The sequence below is a fragment of the Saimiri boliviensis genome, chromosome 5 (assembly GCF_048565385.1).
Source record: "Saimiri boliviensis isolate mSaiBol1 chromosome 5, mSaiBol1.pri, whole genome shotgun sequence".
Taxonomy (NCBI): domain Eukaryota; kingdom Metazoa; phylum Chordata; class Mammalia; order Primates; family Cebidae; genus Saimiri; species Saimiri boliviensis.
Genome location: NC_133453.1, coordinates 51,483,511 through 51,504,611, shown reverse-complemented (window position 1 = coordinate 51,504,611; position 21,101 = coordinate 51,483,511). Strand labels below are relative to the sequence as shown.

Sequence of the window (21,101 nt, the reverse complement as noted above, 5' to 3'; positions counted from 1 at the left end):
AAGTGAAAGTTTAATAGAAATTTTAATTAACACAATGTAACCAAATGAACTAACAGAGTAATATATTATAACCCTAGGTAAGAAAGTTTAATGTGGCCCCATGAGGTAATGTGTCATATTGCATGGCATTTCTACTTAAAATTAATTGCTAAATACCTTGTTTCATATGTGTGTTGCCAACCTGAGGAGATGAGCCAACTCCAGCTTCAATACCATGAAAATGATACTCAAGCACTACAAATACATCACCAAAGGCATTATTATTTACACTTGCAACTTATTAATTTTTGTTACTTACTCTTGGTCCAAATGGTCCAGGGATTCCAGCACTTCCTTGTTCACCATTTGGACCCTAAGTAGGAATACAACAAAAAAATGTTACAAAATCTTTGGATTCTGCATTGTGCCATTCTCAAAAATGTGGTATCATTGACTTTAGCAGCATAAACTACTTTGATAAAGTCATCAATCTCTGCAATGTCTACATGAGTTGACCAACGTTAAAGACATGTATAGGAGTAAAAGTGCATATAGCCTTTGCTTTATGTTTTCCCTACAAATTATAGCTTACTATTGGCAATTATCATTTGCTATTCATCAAGATATTCGTTGAACTGAAAATAAGATAAAAACATATCCACTTATTTTATAGACAGATAAATGTTCATGTCAAGATACCTATGTAGTTTCAACTGCTGGGCAAATAATACTTAAAGAAACAACTTACAGGAGGGCCAGGAAGACCCTGAAGACCAGTAAAGCCTCTGTGGCCCTTCTGACCTCTGTCGCCTCGATCTCCATGATCACCTTTGTCACCACGAGGTCCTTGGGGTCCCTAGAAATAGTCATGACATGAAAATTACTTGCCACATATTGTTGTTAAAACTACAATTTACTATAATTTTACTGTTTATAATTGTATTTACTATAATTTTGTATATGGTATTTTATATGGATTAATATATTTGCTTATCTAAATAGTATTAGACCGAGAAATTTGTTTACTTTTCCCAAAGAATCATAGGTGATTATTGAAAAAAGATATAACAATACTTTTCTAAATTTTTTTTTACATGTTTGTCTTATATTCATACTAAAATTAGGTACTTTTAGGTTTGAGCTAGCATATCTGAAATGTTTTCCAAAGATTATGTTTTACATATTTAGTTATTATTATATAAAAACATTGCCACCATATGAAGATTCTTTTAAATTAAAACATTTCATACAATTTTTAACAATGAAATGATTTTAAACAGCTGGGACTATATTAGGAAATTGGCAAAAACTTGCTTGAACAAATTAAACCGAAATGTCATCATTAAGCCACTCTCCTCTAAAGGACAAAGCAACTCTATGTTATCCCATATCTGCAATATCTGTAACCAAATCCAGTGATCTTGATGCTGAGAAACTAAAAGAAAGCCATAATTAAGGATCTTATTTGGGGATAGAAGCTATACCCAGAGAAGAGGTAAAAATTATCTAATCAATCTCGGATGTTTTGCTATTGTTGTTGCTGTTGTTTTTTTTTATTTAAGTCCTGGGAAATTAAAAACAGCTCCAGGGTTCACAGCAAATTGTGGTTCCAGTGCTTCACAGTAAACTGACCAGTGACATACAGTCATCTACTATAGAGCTGGCTTCTGTTGCTTTTAGTGTTTTCCCAAAAGAGAATCGGATCTATTTATCTGATTTTGGAAGATGACTGCAATCATCAAATCAATTGGCTCTCAGGTTAATTTTTTCCTTATTGTTTTGATTTTGAATTCATATTTCCTAATTATCATACAGTCTAGGAACATACTTTTAATAAAAATAAGATGATATCAGTAGCTTTTACATATTTTATATAACAATGTAAATTTAAATATTATCAAAATCAGCCTGAAGTTTCTCATACTGTTAGAAAGGTTCTTTTATTTGGGGGATGAGCCAAAGTTTCATAATTAAAAATAAACTAAATCAGAAGGTACCTATTTGAATTACTACCTACAATGTATTTATTCAAGAAAACAAAATTACAATGTTTCTATAACTTTTCAGGATAAACTGTTTATTTGACATGCTTTGCAATTATAAAATATTCACCAGTCAAGCTCAAATTAAAGCTGAGATTTATTTAATAATACAGCCATGATTTTTAAAATAGAATTGTTCTTTTTGAGAACTGACATTAATTTACCTGATGGGCATGAAAATAATATGACCTGTTAGACTGAACATGAGATGATTCATTCATGATAAGACATCTATATAATAATGTTAACCTGAAAGTGATTCACTGCAAATAGCACAAAGATCAGAACATAGAAAAATCTAGTTGAAAAGGAAACAATATTTCAATAGTGCTTTTCAAGTTTACAAAAAGCTTTCAAATCCATTTTCCTATGTGATTTTTAGGATAGCTCAGAGGGAAATGGAATAATCCCTATATTTTAGGAGAAATCTATAACTTTAAAAGTCTCCATGATTATTGATAGAATTCATGGCTAAATTCAGAAGAATTATGTTAAAATTTTAAAAAATAAACTTGTATTGTTTTAAAAAAGTAAACTCAAATAATTTTAAATTAATATTTTTGCTCAAGCTTGAGGAATTTCACATTTTTCATTTATGAATCTTAAATCATACTTCTTTGGGAGTATATTTCATATAAAAAAAACATTTAAAAATAACAAAACAGAACTTACAGGTAATCCACGTTTCCCAGCTCGACCAGGTGGTCCTATAGGACCCCGAGATCCCTAAAAGAAATTTTCAAAACAAAATTGGCATGAAAAAAGATATTCACCTATTTTATAGATATAGGATACCAAAACTATGTGTGTATAGTTGGGTGCTTATACATATGTCTGTGTGTATATGCATATTCTTATGATTAATTAATTGAAATCAGGCAAATGACAATGTGTAGGTAAGACTGTGGTCACTATAACTTCAATGACACTTTTTTTAGTCAATTTTATTCATTGACTTCATTGAATAAGTATCACCTTAGTTGAATACCGTAAGACATTACTCACATTTAACATAATGCATACTTTCTCAAATGACAGCGTTTTCAGATGATGGAGGTCAAAGCATCAGTCTATTCTATTCCCTCTTATAAATGAAATTTTGCTTTTCATACTAAGAAACATATATTAATTCATAATTAACTGTTTACCATTCATTATTTACAGTGTTTAATGCAGTGTACTTGTATGATAGTGTATGTGCATATATGTAGCTTATAACATAGCATATGGGTGTGTAAAACTGTCCATGTGAAACTGACTCCCTCCTTACCGGTTCGCCTCTTTGTCCTGCATCTCCTGGAGCACCCACAGGGCCAGGAGTTCCAGGGGCACCCTGAGAGCCTGGCAGACCTGCAGGCCCAGGGTCTCCACGATCACCCTGACAAGAACAACCATGATATTATTTTTTAACATTTATTCTAAAACCACAATATTCCATATGTTCATGTTATTCATATAGTATTAATAATGGAAAAATATATACCCTTTAAAACTTATTTTAACTTATTATTTTACTTATATTTACCAACTAATAAATTGAATGGAAAAGAGCAAAGTTATTTCACCCTAATTTCATGCCTCATCCTTCCCCTCACCTACTCCCTATTGCTCTCACAGTCAAGATCATTGGAGTATAGAATTGATCACCTCCAGAATTTAACACGTTTTCTAGATCACCAGTCTTTAAGCTGCCATATCAGTATTACTTGGAATACACAAAGACTTTCCAAGGATTGTGAAAACAAAGAAATTTTCAAGGAAACCACCTTCTAGATTTTCCTCTCCATATGTGTTCTTTCAGAAAACTAAATTGTGATTATCCTTCCTTACTTTCCCTTCAATAGTCCACCTTCTTCTGTTTAATAACAGAAAGGCAGAAATCATACCATCTGCAATCTTATGATGATGCACTGTCTCAAGGAATAAATACCTCTAGGCACTGAACTAAGGGACCTTTCCAGAATGCATAGTTTTCTTGAGTATAAAGCTAAGAAAAATGAGGAAAATCAAGATACTCCTTTTTATTTTATCCAGATGACCCAATTATGACAAGCTCCAAATATTACTTGTCTCCTTAAGAAGTCAGAGGTAAAGTAAGTGTTATAGGAACATTTCTAAATATAAATATTTGACTTGAAAAATTGACTATATATTTACATATTTTCTGACAAAATTGTCTTATTTGACTGATTAATTTATCAACCTAGATAAACTTTGGCAATTAGATTACTGAACGGACACATAATAAATTGAATAATCTAAATTAGCAATTTCAAGGTTTTGGAAAAAACAAAAAAATTTGGTCAGGTGTGGTGGCTCATGCCTATAATCCCAGCACTTTGGGAAGCCGAGGTGGGCGAATCATAAGGTCAAGAGATCGAGACCATCCTGGCCAACATAGTGAAACTCTGTATCTACTAAAAATATAAAAACTAGCTGGGCAAAGGGGCAGTCACCTGTAGTTCCAGCTACTCAGGAGGCTGAGGCAGGACAATCGCTTGAACCCCAGGGTGGAGGTTGCAGTGAACCGAGATTGCACCACTGCACTCCAGCCTGGAGACAGAGCGAGACTCCATCTCAAAAAAACAAAAATAAAAAAAGAAAAAGAAAAACTACTTAAAGCACTTATATATTCAGAATTTACCAGGACTTACCTCCTTTGCAACTATTTCAACTACGTATATACATATTCAAATCTCATTTCATTTACAAGATTTAAAAATTATGACCTTACAAAAAAGGTTGTTATTCAGAAAAATCGCAGCTGCATTGGAACTGAGGAAAAATGATAGTTTTTAATATAAATTTAAAATATTTCAGATTTGCCTGACTTTAGATTTTTTAATCAGCGAAATGTCTCTTACACGTTCTCCAACAGCACCATCCCGTCCTGGGGTACCATCATTACCAGCTGGACCCTATAAAGAATAACAGTTTAAAAACCTACTTAACAGAGTAATAAAAAAAAATCCTCATTCCAATTGTCAGAAAAATGACAGCATGTTTTACACCTGTTTTATAAACTGTAAATTAGCACTTATGGAAATGTCAGCAGAAAAAAGGTTTCTGTCTCTTTTTTATTACTTTGAATTAATGTATATTAACACATTCTTACTTCATCCATATTCTTCATTTATATTTCTTATCTTGAAAAAATTAAAATCCTGAAATACTTTGAAATAGACAACAATTACATCCTTGCCACTTTGTTTTGCTTGTATTACCAATGAATGGTTTTTCCTACATTTACTTCTTAAGATTATTCAAATAATATCCTTAAAGTTTTGAAATAAAATAACTGTTTCAATGATATTAAATTACTTTAAGAAATATATACTCTTCCTTTTCTATTTTATTGTGATTTTTATCATAAATATGGCCTTACTATTTGGTCAAACATTGTTATAAAAGCTATTGATTCTTTCTTTCAATAAAATGTTACATTAACTGTTTGATGATTGACCCCTTAAAACGCTGAACAGAGGATATTCCAAACTTAAATTTCTCAAATTGCCTATCAGAAACTGATTTCCTCTCAAAAGTGCCTAAAGGAACATGACATCCATTATGTTACTTTATCGTGATATTGAAGTAAAATAATCTCTACTAACTTTACCCTTTCTGTAAGCTGTAATAGCTATATTAATCCTATCACCATAAAACTTGGCAATTTTGATAAATATGCCACTACAAAATGAAATAATAACAAGGGGAAAGATGAAAGGATGTGTCCTTTCACTTTCAAAACAATTTGGCAACAGCTTAAATGAAGTAAAATACTTAGCTCCAGACTAGAGGAAGGTCAGTGCAAAGACACCAATCCCGTTACCTTGTCTTTATGTCATCATTTAGCCAACTCTCTAGGGAAGTAGAGTACATCAAATAACATTACTAAGAAACTTTCTTGAGGTCAAATATTAAATCAAATTCTAAATCAATTGCTAAATGAAAAAATTGTTCCCATGACACTCAGATAACAAGAGAAGAGTTATTTTCACTACAGTACTCACTTCTGGTCCAGGTTCCCCTACAGGACCATTGGAACCTGGGGGTCCCACAGGTCCAGGTGGACCTTTATCTCCTGTTGCACCAGTTGGTCCTACTTTTCCTGGCGTGCCCTGAAATAGAAGTATAAATGTCAAACACTTCTGAAGAAATTGAAGAACGCTAGTTCCCATAAAGGCTAAGTTTTCAAAATGGTGCCTGCAGGCTCCCTCTGTAACAATAATTTTGCATTATCTTACAACACCCATGTAATTATAATGCTTTCTTAGAGGCATGCCCACCTCCTATCAGACTCCTCCTGACACATCTAAGGGACCAAAACCCAGCCATTTTTTGCCACCAGCACAGGTGTGCAATTTTGAGTTCTAATCATGTATACTATGGTTGATTCTAGCTGCCCTTCTGGAATTTGCATCACTCTCATCCTTTTTCAATTCTGCTTTGTCTGTTCATTTTATTTCTATGTTCTGACACTTTGGTCTCACTCTTGAGAGATTTTACTTTCAAGTCGTTGGCTCACTTCTGATAACAGTAAGACTTCCCTTAACTCCTACTTTGTTGGTTTCATATTTCCACCCACATGTGTCCCAGTTCCAAGATCCCATATATCTCTCTGTCTACATTCCATATAAAAACATCATTAATTTTTTCAAGCACTGTAATCTTTTAGCAGTGAAATGTAGTCTCTTCAAAGCCAAATTTGAATCAAACTTTTATCCATACTCCAGGGAATATAAAATCCTAAAGCACCCTCCAGGGAACAGGAGATTACCTTCAGATCATTCTTTAGCATTCACCCCACATTCATCTCAAATATTACTTTAGCTCAACTATGTCTTCCCTTTGATGGTTTACTGTGAAATATGGTGTTTTTGTTAAGCGTGTTTATTTAAAAAGACACTACCTACTCACCAGGAGATTATCCCCCTCCTCTAGCTCCAGGGATCTTTTTAATCTTTGAAGAAAGATTTAAAGGTCACCAAAAATCCATATCCTTATTTGTCTACTTTTCTAGCTCAGGGTTAAACAAATACATATTTTCAAAGACTTTGGAAAGTAGTTAAGAATTTGACATTTAAAACCAAAAGGTTTTTAAGATACCCAAAAATTAATGTCCTTACAATACTGCTAAATCTATTCATCAAGCAAAAAAAAGAAAAATCAATTCTCTAAACAATTTGTATTGCACATATAATATAAAATATTGACCGACGCAGCTACTCACTGCTGGGCCTGGCAGGCCAGGCATGCCTCTCTCTCCACGTTGCCCAGGCATGCCAACAATTCCTCTCTGCCCGGTAGTTCCAGCTGGACCAGGGGGGCCATCTGGACCCTAATATTGAGGACAAACTAAAATCTGAAACTATTCAGGATAAAACCATACCCCCGGAATTTACTATAAGTTGGGTACAGCTTTACAGGTTTTTCAGTATGAAAAATAAGTTCTCTGTTTCACAAAACCACACTATATATGAGTAGTCATAAATTGTAATCCACACAGAACCTCTAACACATTATTTAAAGGTGAAACTCATCAGTTGGAAAGAAACTGAAGATTAATGGGAATATTGACTCAGTAAAAGAGGTAACTTCAGAGAAATATTTTTTTTGTCTTTTTAAAAAGACAAAAAGAAAGTTCAAAAATAAAGAAAAAATAGTTATTTATCTAAACACAATGTTTAAAGGTATTTGCATTTAAAATGTAATATACATCTATTTTTTAAAGTTATTAATAATGAACATTTATTTGGTTTAGTATTTAGATACCATATCCATTACTGCTATTTTTATATCTCTCTCTCTATTTTTTTTTCTTAAAGCAGAGAATTATAAATTAAAATCTGTAGGGCATAATACACTTTAAAAATTTAGGAACGTGCCCAGCATATTAGTCAAGCATTTTTGTGGCACTGATCATTACGGCTTTCTATTTGTAAATATCTCAGCTGAAGGTGGTCTGGAACAAATATGCCAAACTTACAGGTTGCCCATCTTCTCCTGGGTCCCCTTTGTCTCCTGGACCACCAGGGGGGCCAGCCGGTCCTCGATCTCCCACACGCCCATGAGAGCCAGGGTCCCCACGAAGACCTGGAGGTCCCTCCTTCCCAGGTTCCCCTAAGGGCCCCGCGGGTCCTGGAGCTCCCTAGTATTACAAAGAAAGAAAGAAAGACACAGGAGGGTAAAGTGGAAGCCAAGTAAGAGCGACTGACAGTGCTGTCTGCCTCAGATGCAGATGTCCAAGCCTGCAGGTTCATTTTGCCTGTGAGATAATCAGTCATTCAATGGGATTTATATAAAAGAAAACACAGCTGTAGATTCATTCCCCAGGGGAAAAACTAAATATCATTTGCAGTCAATTTCCTTTGAATAATTTTTAAAGAGTGGTGCAACTAGCTTGAATTTTCAGACTTATTTAAGGCTCCATTCCAATGATGAAAATGCAATATTTCATTCTGTTATAATTATTTATTCTTATGATTTTATCTTATAATGAAATAATAACATTTATTAAAGAAAGTTTTGTAGATACATCTTAACTGAAGAGAATGATTATTAGCACATAATATTGTAAGTGTTCAGTATCTAAATGGAATAATAATCAAACATTGGGGTTAAAAAGAGCTTGCAAATTAGCCCCTCCAAGAAATGCTAGATTACTAAGGATGATTTGCTTTGCTGTAATTTGCTTGGCATTATTGGAATAAGAGTTGTTAAATAAGAAAACATAACATTAAGGAATTAAATAAAATAATAAACATAACTCAAATGTATACATGTGTGTGTAATTATTTCACTATTAGTGACTTGACTCACTAAGTTGACTTACAGCAGGGCCTGGAGGTCCAACTCTGCCAGCAGAACCAGGAAATCCTGTAGCACCCTAGAAACAGAATATCATATAAGCAAACTTTAAAGTAATATCAATTAGTTACATTAGTTTCCTGAGATTTGTTTCACAGGAAGACTGAAGCCTTTAGATTTCCTTTCATGTTGCAAGCAATAAACTTTTTCCTTCAAGTGCATCTCATATTTGAGGGAATTAATCTAGATTAACTGGCAGGAAGGGCACTATTTTCTTTTGCCATGCAAGTAGTGCTAGAGTCACATTAATATTTTATGTAACTGAATTAAATAGAGTGCTTTCACATTGTTTATTCTTTTATATAGGTAATATATTACTCACATTACAGATGAGGCACCTGGGTCTCCAAGATTATAAATCTGATTTTAACCCAACTCTCCATCTGAGTTAAGTGCCCTTTGCATTACAGTACAGTTGATACAGATAGTAATTTGTTATTACAGCTTCAGATGAAAATTATCTTTTACATGACCGGGAAGCACTAGATTACGAGAATTCGCTATGCATACTTTGCAGAACATCAAAGAAACTTACAGGCGGACCTTGGGTTCCTCGACCACCTTTTAGTCCAGGAACACCATTAGGACCCTAAATAGAAACAAACAAAAGAGCACTGTAGTGAAGCAAAAGAGGCTCTATGTACACTCCAAACATGGGGCACTTGATTCAAGTTAAGCCTTTTTGTTGTTAACTTACATGAGGGCCAGGGGATCCTGCTAACCCTTGTGGTCCAGGAGAACCAGCATCTCCCTTCTGTCCTGGCTCTCCAGGTTCACCTTTTACTCCAGGCTGCCCATCAGGACCCTATACGAAATTATATAAACAAGCAATTGATTATAAGACTTACAAGCAAATTATTTTAATTATTACTAATGTATCAATTAATCATATATTGTGAAACAGTGTTTTTTGATCTGTATTAAAGCACAATAAAGGAAAAAAAACTACTCTGATGAGATCTTTCAAGGCAGCCTGAAAAATAAGTTATTCCACCACATTTTTATTTTAACAAATAATTATAGCTCAACTAGCACAAACTCAAGTTTTGTGCCAGTCTATAAAAAAAGTATTGAAAATGAGAATATTGTCTAGAAAACTGTAAACTTTCCAGAATTATTAATATGTCTTAAAAACATATGACAATGATCATTAAACTTATTATAAGAAGAGAAGTATTTACTTGTAAATTAGGAATTTTTGAAAATTGTACCTGGGGTCCAGCAAAACCAACAGCTCCAGTTGGGCCATTTTCACCACGAGAACCCTAGACGGAGACAAAGATTACTGTAACTTTCACACATTATTCTAAACATAAACAATATTTTAAAATATGATCATATAAATTTGATATTTAGACACGTAAATATAGAAAGATTACACATATTGCTTAAGAAAGACTCTTAAGAATTATATAAAGATACAGGTCACAGAACAAAATTCCCAAGGTCAGAAGTCTCAAAGCAGCCTCTAAATTATTTAGTAAACAAGCCGTCTAACTAGACTTAGTAGGTTGCATAGCAGGTAATTTAAATGTAATTAGAAATGCAAAAGCTAAAGACCAGGAAGTTATAAATAGCCTAAAATCAATAAGCATCGTTGTATATAAATACCAAAACCAAATGATGAATTGTTTTATTGCTCAATCTTGCACTAAAAAACACCAAAATACTGTCACTTACAGGATTGCCCCGGGAGCCTGGAGGGCCAACTAGACCTCGAGGACCAGGTTCACCCTAGAAAGCAGATTTCAGATGGTTATTGTCCAAAACAGCAGCTAAACAGAATATAATTTTAGGACACTAGTCATTGTGTAGGAGGAGACAGTGGAAAAGAACTCTGAAATGATCTTGCTCAGCTACCATATGTTATAAAATGGAAAGATTTATGAAAGAGCCAGCTATTCAAAATTCATCATTTTGAGTATACAAATTAAAAACTTGTGACTTACCTTTTCTCCAGTAGGACCTGCAGGACCTGGAGGGCCCAAAGGACCCGGAAGACCCTGTCAATTAACAGAACATAGGCATATTGAGGGAAGAAAATGCACAAAAATCTTCATGCTTAAGCAAATAAAAGAGAAATGACTATTTTGTTATAACTTGAGTGCTTTTGCAAATCACTAGCTATAATAAATGATATAATGTATATATTTTCAAAATTTTTCTGTCTAGTTTAAAACCATTCCCATCATATTTTCTCCATATGGCATTTTATCTCTTTCATGCAGCTCAACTCATGCATACCTGAAACTGTTTTCAGGTATTAGGGCCAAATTAATGCTGAGCTTCAAAAGTGTTTCTGTTTCTTAGCCTAATTAGCTTTGCTAAAATTTATTCTGATACTTGACCGCAAATTGAAAAGAAGCTTTCCTTCTTTTGCATATAGTACTATATTCTTAAATTATAATAGCAAATTATCACTTTTTGTTTTTAAAAATTGAAATCATGTTAAGGCATTATAGGCTTTTGTTTGTTTTTGTTTTTGTTTCTGTTTTGGCAGAGTCTCCACTCTGCATTGTCCAGGCTGGAGTGCAGTGGCTATTCACAGATGTGCTCACAGCACGTGCATCTTTGAACTCTTGACCTGGACTCAAGTGATCCTCCCATCTCAGACTCCAGACTAACTGGGACTACAGGCACAAGCCACCATGCCTGGCTTAGTTTTCTTGAGATGAAAAGGAAAAGTAGCTAAGGTTTACAGCCTCAGCTACTTTGAGATTTCTGGGAATAAGAGAGCTGACACTTAGAGGACAGGACAGCTAACACATGGGGACACAACCTGAGTCTTCTTGACACATTACCACAATCTTGAAACTGCTGGAATATTGGAGTCCTCTCTAAAACAAGTTCTCTATCTGATATCTGCATATGCAGCCCAAATATACTTTTATCATTTAATTTCTGTATTTATTACTGAAGAAACTTAAGGAAGAAAAATGACTTTATTTTTACAGTGTTGACAAGCACATAAGAAATCTGTGTTCTTATAATCTCTGGGACTATAATGGAATATACTTCCATACTAGTAGAAATACATATATTCCATATATTGCAATTTATATAATACAATTCCCTAAAGGATTTGATGGAATATAAATATCACTTCATTACTTATGTTTATAGATCTTTTATACAGAGAAAACATGTTATTTATTTTTTCCATACTATGAGATGACAGTAAGTGTTGATGACAGTAAGTGTTCTGCTCTGCTTCTTTCCTGCAACAGTGTATTACACTCATTAAAAATAAAGCAGTCGGCCGGGCGCGGTGGCTCAAGCCTGTAATCCCAGCACTTTGGGAGGCCGAGGCGGGTGGATCACGAGGTCAAGAGATCGAGACCATCCTGGTCAACATGGTGAAACCCCGTCTCTACTAAAAATACTAAAAATTAGCTGGGCATGGTGGCATGTGCCTGTAATCCCAGCTACTCAGGAGGCTGAGGCAGGAGAATTGCCTGAACCCAGGAGGCGGAGGTTGCAGTGAGCCGAGATCGTGCCATTGCACTCCAGCCTGGGCAACAAGAGGGAAACTCCATCTCAAAAAAAAATAATAAATAAATAAATAAATAAAATAAATAAAAATAAAGCAGTGATTGCTTACATCCTGATCCTAGCACACTGCAATTTCAAAGTTAGTTCATAGGCACAATAGATACGTATTTGTGAGTTTCCCTTAAAACAAACCACCAAAGCATCATTCCTACAAATAGTACTGCACTACTTATTCATTCCAGGATATTTATGATGTAAAATATTAAAAATATACCAGATTTACTTGACCATTTTTGAAATGTTAATCAAATATTAGATTTAACTAAAAGGCAAGGTATATCTCTTGTGCATAATTTGTTAAGTGGTGCATCATTAATTAAATTTGCATAAAAAGGACTAATTACCCTAAGGTGAAACTTTTCTACTACATTTCACTATATCTTCTTAATCCAAAGCTATTATAACCAATATATTAACAATTACGCAATGTGCAGAACCAAATAGCAGTTCTCTTCCACTACACTACAACCGCTATTGCCAGGGCACACATGACAACTAACAGCAAACAATGTCATACTGAGACAAAAATCATTCATCAAATATCAGGCACTATTCCAGAAAATAATGGATGTTAAAGCCATAGTAACTAGCCACACTTACATGAGGAAATCATTTATGTCTGAAAATATATTGTCCTTCAAGTCTGATTGTCCCAGGAATTGTAAATACACATTCTAATTTCAAAGACCTACTGCTTGTTAAATATCAGTTTCTGACATGACATTAAACAATGCTTTGAGGTCAACCATCCTTTCTGACATTCTGCTTATTCAAACTCTTTATTAGTGAAAACATTAATGATGATTCACTGTGCAATAAATTTCTCACCCCAAATATCCAGTATACTGAGAAACAGTTATCACAACTTTGGTGACTCCACAAAGCTCTACTTGCTATTGCTGGAATGAGGGATTGGCCAGCTCACTAGATTAGCATTTTAACAGAAACAAACCTTGTATATGAAATAAAAAGATGATAAAGAAAGATAAAGAGGGCTCCCACCCCCTTAAAAGCACCTATATCATAGGGACAATAAATATGTTTTTACTTAAGTTTCTCTATTTAAGTCAGGGCAAGCAAAATAAATACCCATTGTTGGGTATTCATGTGAACAGATCTCACATGTCATTATTCTCCAATTCCTGACTACCAAGGAAACATTATTAACTTTATTTTGGAAAGTTCAGGAAAACTTATATGATACTGTAATGTTGGTTACTAGCCCAGCTAGAAAAAGAATGATTTTACTTACTCTGGCACCATCATTTCCAGCTGTGCCTTCAGCACCTTTTTCTCCTATGCCACCCTGGGAAAACACACAAAATATAATTTATTCATTTAATTGTCTCTTTCCCACATTTGTGTGTAAGTTTCATAAGAGTGAATGGTTAATTGCCATTTTCCTAGTTATATCCAGTTGAGCCTGGGATGGCGGCTCACGCTGTGCATTTTTTCAGTATTTCTTAGAAGAATGAATGAATGAATGAATGAATGACTTGTAACTCAGGATGATAGAAACAAAACCGGCTCAGGAAATCACTTTCAGTAGAAAGTCTGAATAAATGAACTTAGAAAAAAAAAAAAAAAAAAGACTTACTCTGTCACCCTTGGGGCCAGGAGTTCCGGCAATTCCTCTTTCTCCTGGCATACCTTGAAGACCTGGTGGACCTGTATCTCCAGGGGTCCCAGATGGACCTGGACTGCCCTAAAATGAACCAACATTAAGTGACCACACCAATATATTAAGACTAAACTAATGAAATTGCTTTTTAGCGGGTCAAAAATAGCTGATATCAGCAATCTCAGGTAGTTCAACTTAGTGCTTATATTTTTATCTAAGATAGTTGTCTTTGAGTGAGTTGATAATTTTGAAATTTAAAAAATCAGATTTGGTTTTTTGATTGTTGGTTTACATTTTCAACTTTTATGAGGCAATTGAACACTAATTCAAATACAAATAATACAGTTGCCTTTTTCCCCCTCTGTTGGCAACATAATGAAAGATATTAAGAAAGAAAGACATTACATTTGGAGAAATATTTCTTTCTCTCTTTAATGAAACTGATATCTGACATTAGCCTGGCTTTTCAGCTAATATAGTATCTAAATTGTAGTAGACCATATCAATCACTCTGACCATGAAAATATTAAGGGGTCTCATGTCACATGATCATGAAAAATTCTACTTCAGTTGTTTCTACTAAAGTTAACCACATTATCTTCCACCAATTGCTAAATGGCACAGATTTCTGCCTTATGATACATTGTATTTTCAGATTTCAAAAATTCTCATTTTCACCTACGTAATAAGCACAATTGTGGGACCTGAGACAAGGAAAATGAAGCATATTATTATAAAAGACTCCTAATAAATTACAGAATTTTCTATTTCTTTCCTCTGCATACTCATAGAAGCCACTAATAAAATGTACATAAACATTAGGAATGTTTTTCTATATGGAAATCTATCATCATGTGCACTAAACCACAATCCCTATCACAGAAGAGAGTCTTCTGTTTAGCTGATACTTCAGTTGCAAGGAAAAAGCCTAGTAAGCGCTCATTAAATATTTGTGGAAAAAGAAAATGATGTAATCGAATTATCTTTCAAAAACATGACAAATGCATTCTAGCACCATCATGTGTTTATTGAGCAGTACTTTTAAAGAATTTTTAAATACTGAGATCACTAGGATACTTACTTTCGGGCCATCAGGACCGTGTCCTCCAGCCATTCCCTTCTCACCAGGGAGTCCAGTTATTCCTGGTTCTCCTCTTTCCCCAGGATTTCCTCGTTCTCCCTAGCACAAAATTGGAATGTCAAATAATCTCAATACTTGATCTAAAAATGGGTTAAAATGTTTCTGAGAAATGCTTCTACCAGAAAACATTTAGAAATGAGACATTACTGAAGCTCAATTTTCTAATTTAGTGATAAGAAATAAATTTGAAGTTTAAGAATATGCTAGTTTCATAGCACAAAATATTTCTCACAAAATTGATTTTTAGCTAGTCAAAGAATTTAATGGTTAAAATAAATCTCAGTTTAAGAGTTAAAAAGATACCTTTTAAAACTGAAGCCAGTGGGAAACAAAATTAATCATGAAGATTAAAATACTTACTCTAGGTCCTAGTGGGCCAACTGCTCCGGGATCTCCAGGAACACCCTATAAATACATTTTTTAATGGAACAAGAGCTTTGAGTTTAGGCATTTATCAGAAAACTTTCCAGTTCATACAACTAGTTTCTATTCATGTGCCATTAGAAGGCTGCATGAGCCAACAATATTAAAGAAAGAAAAGTACATATATTTTTATAAATGAGAGAATATCATGTATTTTAGATGAAAACATTTTTCCAAAAAACTTCATGTTATACCTGAATACTTGATTTTCAGCAATGAGAGAGAACATGCAAAATACTATTTCACAAAGATGGAGCATTAGTTTTTTCAGAGGCAACAAAATACATGCTAAATGTCTTTTTTTTAACTAATGGAAGATGAAAACGTTTAAATAAAGAAAAGTTATATAAAAAGGGCTAAAGAGTTGATGTTTTAAATAGAACCAATTCAATTCTACTCAATTTAGTAAATCTTTCTTGAGCCTATAATATGGACAAAGCACTCTATTAGATATAGTGAGTTCAAACTAGTGCAGTCGCTTCCACATTAAAAGTTTCAGTTTGTTCTTAAATCAGAGAAAGTTTTTCATTCTGAAATTTCTTTATTTGATAAAGATGGTAACTTTATTAAATAGGCCTCCAATTTTTTCCCCTGAAGTGGACTGTATTCATTGTGGCCTGATCTCCCTAAAAGCCAAATCTGATCATATTATTCCTTCCTTAAAAACCCTTTTTTCTTTTATTCTTTGAGATGGACTTTCACTCTGTCACCCAGACTAGAGTACAGTGGCATGATCTTAGCTCACTGAAAACTCGGCCTCCTGCGTTTAAGCCCTCCTGCGGCAGCCTCCTGAGTAGCTGCGATTACTGGCATGTGCCACCACACCCAGCTAATTTTTGTACTTTCAGTAGAGGCAATGTTTCACCATGTTGGCCAGGCTGGTCTTGAACTCCTGACCCCAAGTGATCCACCTGCCTCAGCCTCCCAAAGTGCTGGGATTACAGGCATGAGTCGCTGCGCCCAGCCTAAAAACCCTTCCTTAGCTTCCCATTACTGTAATGATGAAGAACAAATTAGAATCAAATTAAAACCCTCCATGATGTGGCCCCTGATTCACCCTCCAGTCTCCTTTCCACCCTCCCAAAATTACACTTCCCACTCTGATTCAGTAAGGTTGTCTCGTTTCCTGGAGTTTTTTCCTATCTTTCCTCCTTCACTTTTACCATAATTCATCCTTCAGATCTCATATATTACTTTGTCTGGAAAATTTTTCCTAAACCCCCTAAGTCTTATTTAGGTGCATCTTTTTTGTTTCCATAAACATAGTATCGTAGTATCCCCTATCATAGCATTTAGAGCTTGCTAGTATTGTAATTGTCCTATACTCTTTGACTCCTACTATACTGTAAGGAGGGCAAGGTCCAGATCCATTTTGTTCAGCTTGTTCAGGCCAATGCTTTGTAAAGCCAAGCACACAGAGTGTTCATCAAATATTTATTAAATGGTTAAATTAACAAATGAATCACTCGAAGAAAAATAAATAAATCTATGTGCCAGGAAAATGACAGAATAAAATTGTTAGTATTCGTTCATAACTGTTTACATAAGTGGTTAAGAACACATCTGGGGAAGCAGATGACCTGGATTCAAATCATATTAGCTGTGTGACTTTGGAAAAGTTTTCTAACATCTGTAATTTTCCTCATCTATAAAATAAAGATAAAGATAATGATAGTACCAGTATATAGCGCTGGTCTGAGAACTCACAGAGATAAGTATGTATAGGAAAGCAAAACAGAGCCTCATGCACAGAAACTGCTAATTAAGCCAGCAACGTGTGGTGTTGCCATTATTATTATTTAAACACTCACTTGATCACCTGGCTTTCCACCTTCACCAGGAGGCCCTGGAGGACCAGGAAGCCCCTAAAATGAAAGGAAATAAAATTGTGCATCTGTGAAAGTTTAATAGTCTACCAGTGTTAACAGTTTACCTTTTACAATTCATGGAGTCCCCAAGATTATATTTTCAAGGAAAATATATTGTTCAGACATTTTAAGCAAAATATATTGTTCAGAAGCATTACAAAAAAAAAACTACCAACAAAATACAACAGCTAGTCAATTCACAGGATTGTATTTTCGTCTGCACACTACTTAGCAAAAAAGAGATAATACAAGAGGAGCTTCTTCATATTTGTTGAGTTTTTATGGCTCTGTGAACAGTATTTTAGACTGCTAGAATATTATTTAAAGTAAGTCCATAAAGTTTTTTTTACAAATTACGATCATTCCTCTTATTCATGTACATATTGATATATGTAGATAAATTATGAAAATTTGTTCAATAAAAAATTCTAGTCACTGTGCCAGTTAAAACTAGATCAGCCTTAAAATGGTTTAATCAACTTTGTTGAGATATCAGAAACAGTTTATTCCTGATATCTTTTTGTTACTTTTTTGTTATTTTGTATTATTGAACATTTTATTCCTAACATATTTTTATTATATTTTTGTTATTTTTTTAATTTGTTTTGTTCGTAATTTGGGGTTTTGATCAGTTTTTTTAGAAGTCCATAACTTTACTTTGAATGAAAATATTTGATTTTATCTATGTTATCTATCAAAAGAGGAATGACTTTTTGAAAACTGTAGAATTTAAAATCTTCTGACCATATATTTTATATAAATATATTTTAAAAGCATTTCAGTTAATGGAAGATGAAATGGAAAACTGAATTAACACATACCTGAAAACCTGTGGGGCCTGGCGGTCCCTGTTCTCCTCTTTCACCAGCTAAACCCTAAGTTGTAAAGGAAAAAAAAAAATGTGAATATAGCCATATCTTTGTCTGCTTCCTGTCTATGTGAACCACTAGAAGTATTGCTGTTTCTTTGTATTTCTTCTAATCACAGGTTTTTCACTTTAGTTAGGTAGTAAATTAGTATTAATAGTCATCAAATGGTATTGTTTTAAGTCTGTGGAGATGAGAAAATCTTCTAAAGCCAGTGAAGTAACTGATAACATGTATTTATTTTTTGATCCAAACTTAAATGTCTGGAGGCAACTGTAAACTTATGGGGAAATTGGATTGAACATGGGAAAACCAATCACTTTTGTATATCTAATCAAAAAACATAACATATTTATTGTAGTTTATTTCTGAATGTCGTAAGAATTATTTATCAAGACTTCAAACCAGAATAACTACAGAAAACAAAGCTAACATTTTAGAAAGATATTTAAACTTTCCCACCCCAAAACAAATAAATATGCCAAATTATTTCTGATAAACACTTCATTTTAAAAACCTAAAATGAAAATAAGACCTCAAAGAGTAAGTATTATTCCTTTTACCTCCTAAAAAATAACTTGAGTACTTTTTCTCTTTTTTTGGAGATGGAGTCTTGCTCTGTGGCCCAGGCTGGAGTGCAATGGCACAATCTCGGCTCACTGCAACCACCAGCTCACTGGCTCAAGCGATTCTCCTGCCTCAGCCTCCCAAGTAGCTAAGATTATAGGCACACACCACCATGTCTGGCTAATTTTTGTACTTTTAGTAGAGATGGGGTTTCACCATGTTGGCGAAGCTCGTCTTGAACTCCTGACCTCAGATAATCACACCACAGGCATGAGCCACTACGCCTAGCCTTAAATAAATTTTTATGAGATGCATTATTGAGAGAATTAGATAATTGAGTATTAAATATTTAAATAAAATGTTATAAATATTTGTTAAACATGATTTTCCTCAGTTGATATACTCTTTGTGACATACAGACACCTTTGCAGTCAGACTTTTAAAGGAGTTTAAAGTAAAAGATCAATCATTATATTTAAAAAGGCAGAAGACACTATATCATAGGAATCAAAAGAGAAGATATAGCAGAAATTCTTCATTCCCATACATTCTTATTCACTTTTCCTGAAACTTATTCATAATTTTTGAACAAACATCATTGAAAAATGCTATACACACACACACACACACACACACACACACACACACACAAATGTTTGTGTGTGTGTGTGTGTTATTCTCACTTAAAAAAAATCACATACCGGTGGGCCGACGGGACCAGAAGGACCAACTTCACCATCTTTTCCAGGAGCTCCCTAATATTACACACAGATAATTTGTGAGGTGAGGCCATGAGAATTTGACTAGTTACTCTATTATTTTTCTTTAGCAAAAAATGTATACTTACCCTCTGCCCAGGAACGCCAGCATTTCCTGCTTCTCCAGGTTTCCCAGGGTCACCCTAAAGAATAAATGAAGCTTTTGTAAAGTTCAAGCAGTTTGTCAAAAATACACCGGCTCCAAATGAGGACCATGATGAGATGACAAACATATTATACACTGTACTCACACTGCTACCTTTGGGGCCTGGAAGACCCATGCTCCCAGGCTGCCCTCTGATTCCTATGGAGCCCGGAGGACCTGGACGGCCATCTTCCCCTGGAGCACCCTACAGAATTAATAGGAGCCATTAAATTTCCTGTAAGTTTTTTCTAAATATTGCATCACCCAAAGTGTCACTTGCCTTTACTTACTATAATGTTACATAAAATTTAAATTATCTTGCATTTTTATGTTAAGGAATCAGGACAGTCAAATGGGTTTTTTAAAACCACTGAAATGTTTTGAGTACCTAGAACAGAGCTTTTATTGTTATCATGACATAAGCTTCCTCATCATGTTTCCTGAAAATCATATTAATAGGAGAAATATTTCTTCTTTCATTTACTCTGGTTTGTGGTCATGAAAATTCAGGACTTCTATTTCACATTGCAGGACAAGGGAAGATCTTAGAATAAATAAGCTGTCAAAATTCATACCTACTTATCCCTCAAACATATAAAATCGGACAGATATCAAAAAATGAGAATATTCCTAAGAGACAAATTTCACCAATATTAAAAACTATTATTTTAATTTTTTCACTCATGTCAGGCAGAGAAGGAATTTCAATCTCAAACATTTATCTTAGTAGAATTTGATCTACATTTTTGTCAACTTGAAAACAGATCCTAAGAATATGCTTCCAGGCGTTTTAAATATGCAAAAATGACCAGCATCCACATGATCAAAAACATTAACCTCAAATAAATATCACTTAAGTTTCATGTCTATTGAAAAATGTTAGTGGTGTGGATTTCTGTTTAAATTACTTACCAAAGGTCCAAGTTTTCCTTCAGGACCTTGAACACCAGGGTTTCCTGTCAAACCCTGAAAATAAAAAAAGCAACCCTTAGTTTGTTGCTGACCTGCAGTTGAAGTAGATTCTCAAGAGTAAAACTAGTGTTGCATTTTTGTCAACTGAATGGAAGGACATTTCTGTAAATCAAATAGATTTTTAAGTAATGTATTGTTAAAATAAAATTTATCAGAATTTCTCTGCCAAAATTACTTTACTTGCTATATTGCTATAAAAGTATATTTACAAATATTCATAAATTCTTTACTTGCTAACAAGTTATAAAATATAACAAACAGTATTTTTTCCCATTCCAATTGATAAAGCTATTCATATAC

At 34.0% G+C, this 21,101-nt stretch overlaps 1 protein-coding gene across 1 annotated transcript in view; it reads right to left on the bottom strand.

Moving 5' to 3' along the window:
- COL5A2 (collagen type V alpha 2 chain) overlaps positions 1-21,101 on the bottom strand; it is a 149,153-nt gene that overhangs the window by 9,899 nt on the left and 118,153 nt on the right. Inside the window, exons 26-49 of the mRNA XM_003940835.4 lie at positions 20,742-20,795; positions 19,936-20,034; positions 19,774-19,827; positions 19,628-19,681; positions 18,315-18,368; positions 17,437-17,490; positions 15,563-15,607; positions 15,143-15,241; positions 14,038-14,145; positions 13,693-13,746; positions 10,838-10,891; positions 10,569-10,622; positions 10,100-10,153; positions 9,586-9,693; positions 9,424-9,477; positions 8,854-8,907; positions 8,008-8,169; positions 7,252-7,359; positions 6,032-6,139; positions 4,886-4,939; positions 3,292-3,399; positions 2,694-2,747; positions 728-835; positions 299-352 (exon numbers count right to left, since the gene is read on the bottom strand). Of these exons, the coding sequence (XP_003940884.3) occupies positions 299-352; positions 728-835; positions 2,694-2,747; positions 3,292-3,399; positions 4,886-4,939; positions 6,032-6,139; positions 7,252-7,359; positions 8,008-8,169; positions 8,854-8,907; positions 9,424-9,477; positions 9,586-9,693; positions 10,100-10,153; positions 10,569-10,622; positions 10,838-10,891; positions 13,693-13,746; positions 14,038-14,145; positions 15,143-15,241; positions 15,563-15,607; positions 17,437-17,490; positions 18,315-18,368; positions 19,628-19,681; positions 19,774-19,827; positions 19,936-20,034; positions 20,742-20,795 (1,809 nt within the window). The remainder of the gene's footprint in view (positions 1-298; positions 353-727; positions 836-2,693; positions 2,748-3,291; positions 3,400-4,885; positions 4,940-6,031; positions 6,140-7,251; positions 7,360-8,007; positions 8,170-8,853; positions 8,908-9,423; positions 9,478-9,585; positions 9,694-10,099; positions 10,154-10,568; positions 10,623-10,837; positions 10,892-13,692; positions 13,747-14,037; positions 14,146-15,142; positions 15,242-15,562; positions 15,608-17,436; positions 17,491-18,314; positions 18,369-19,627; positions 19,682-19,773; positions 19,828-19,935; positions 20,035-20,741; positions 20,796-21,101) is intronic.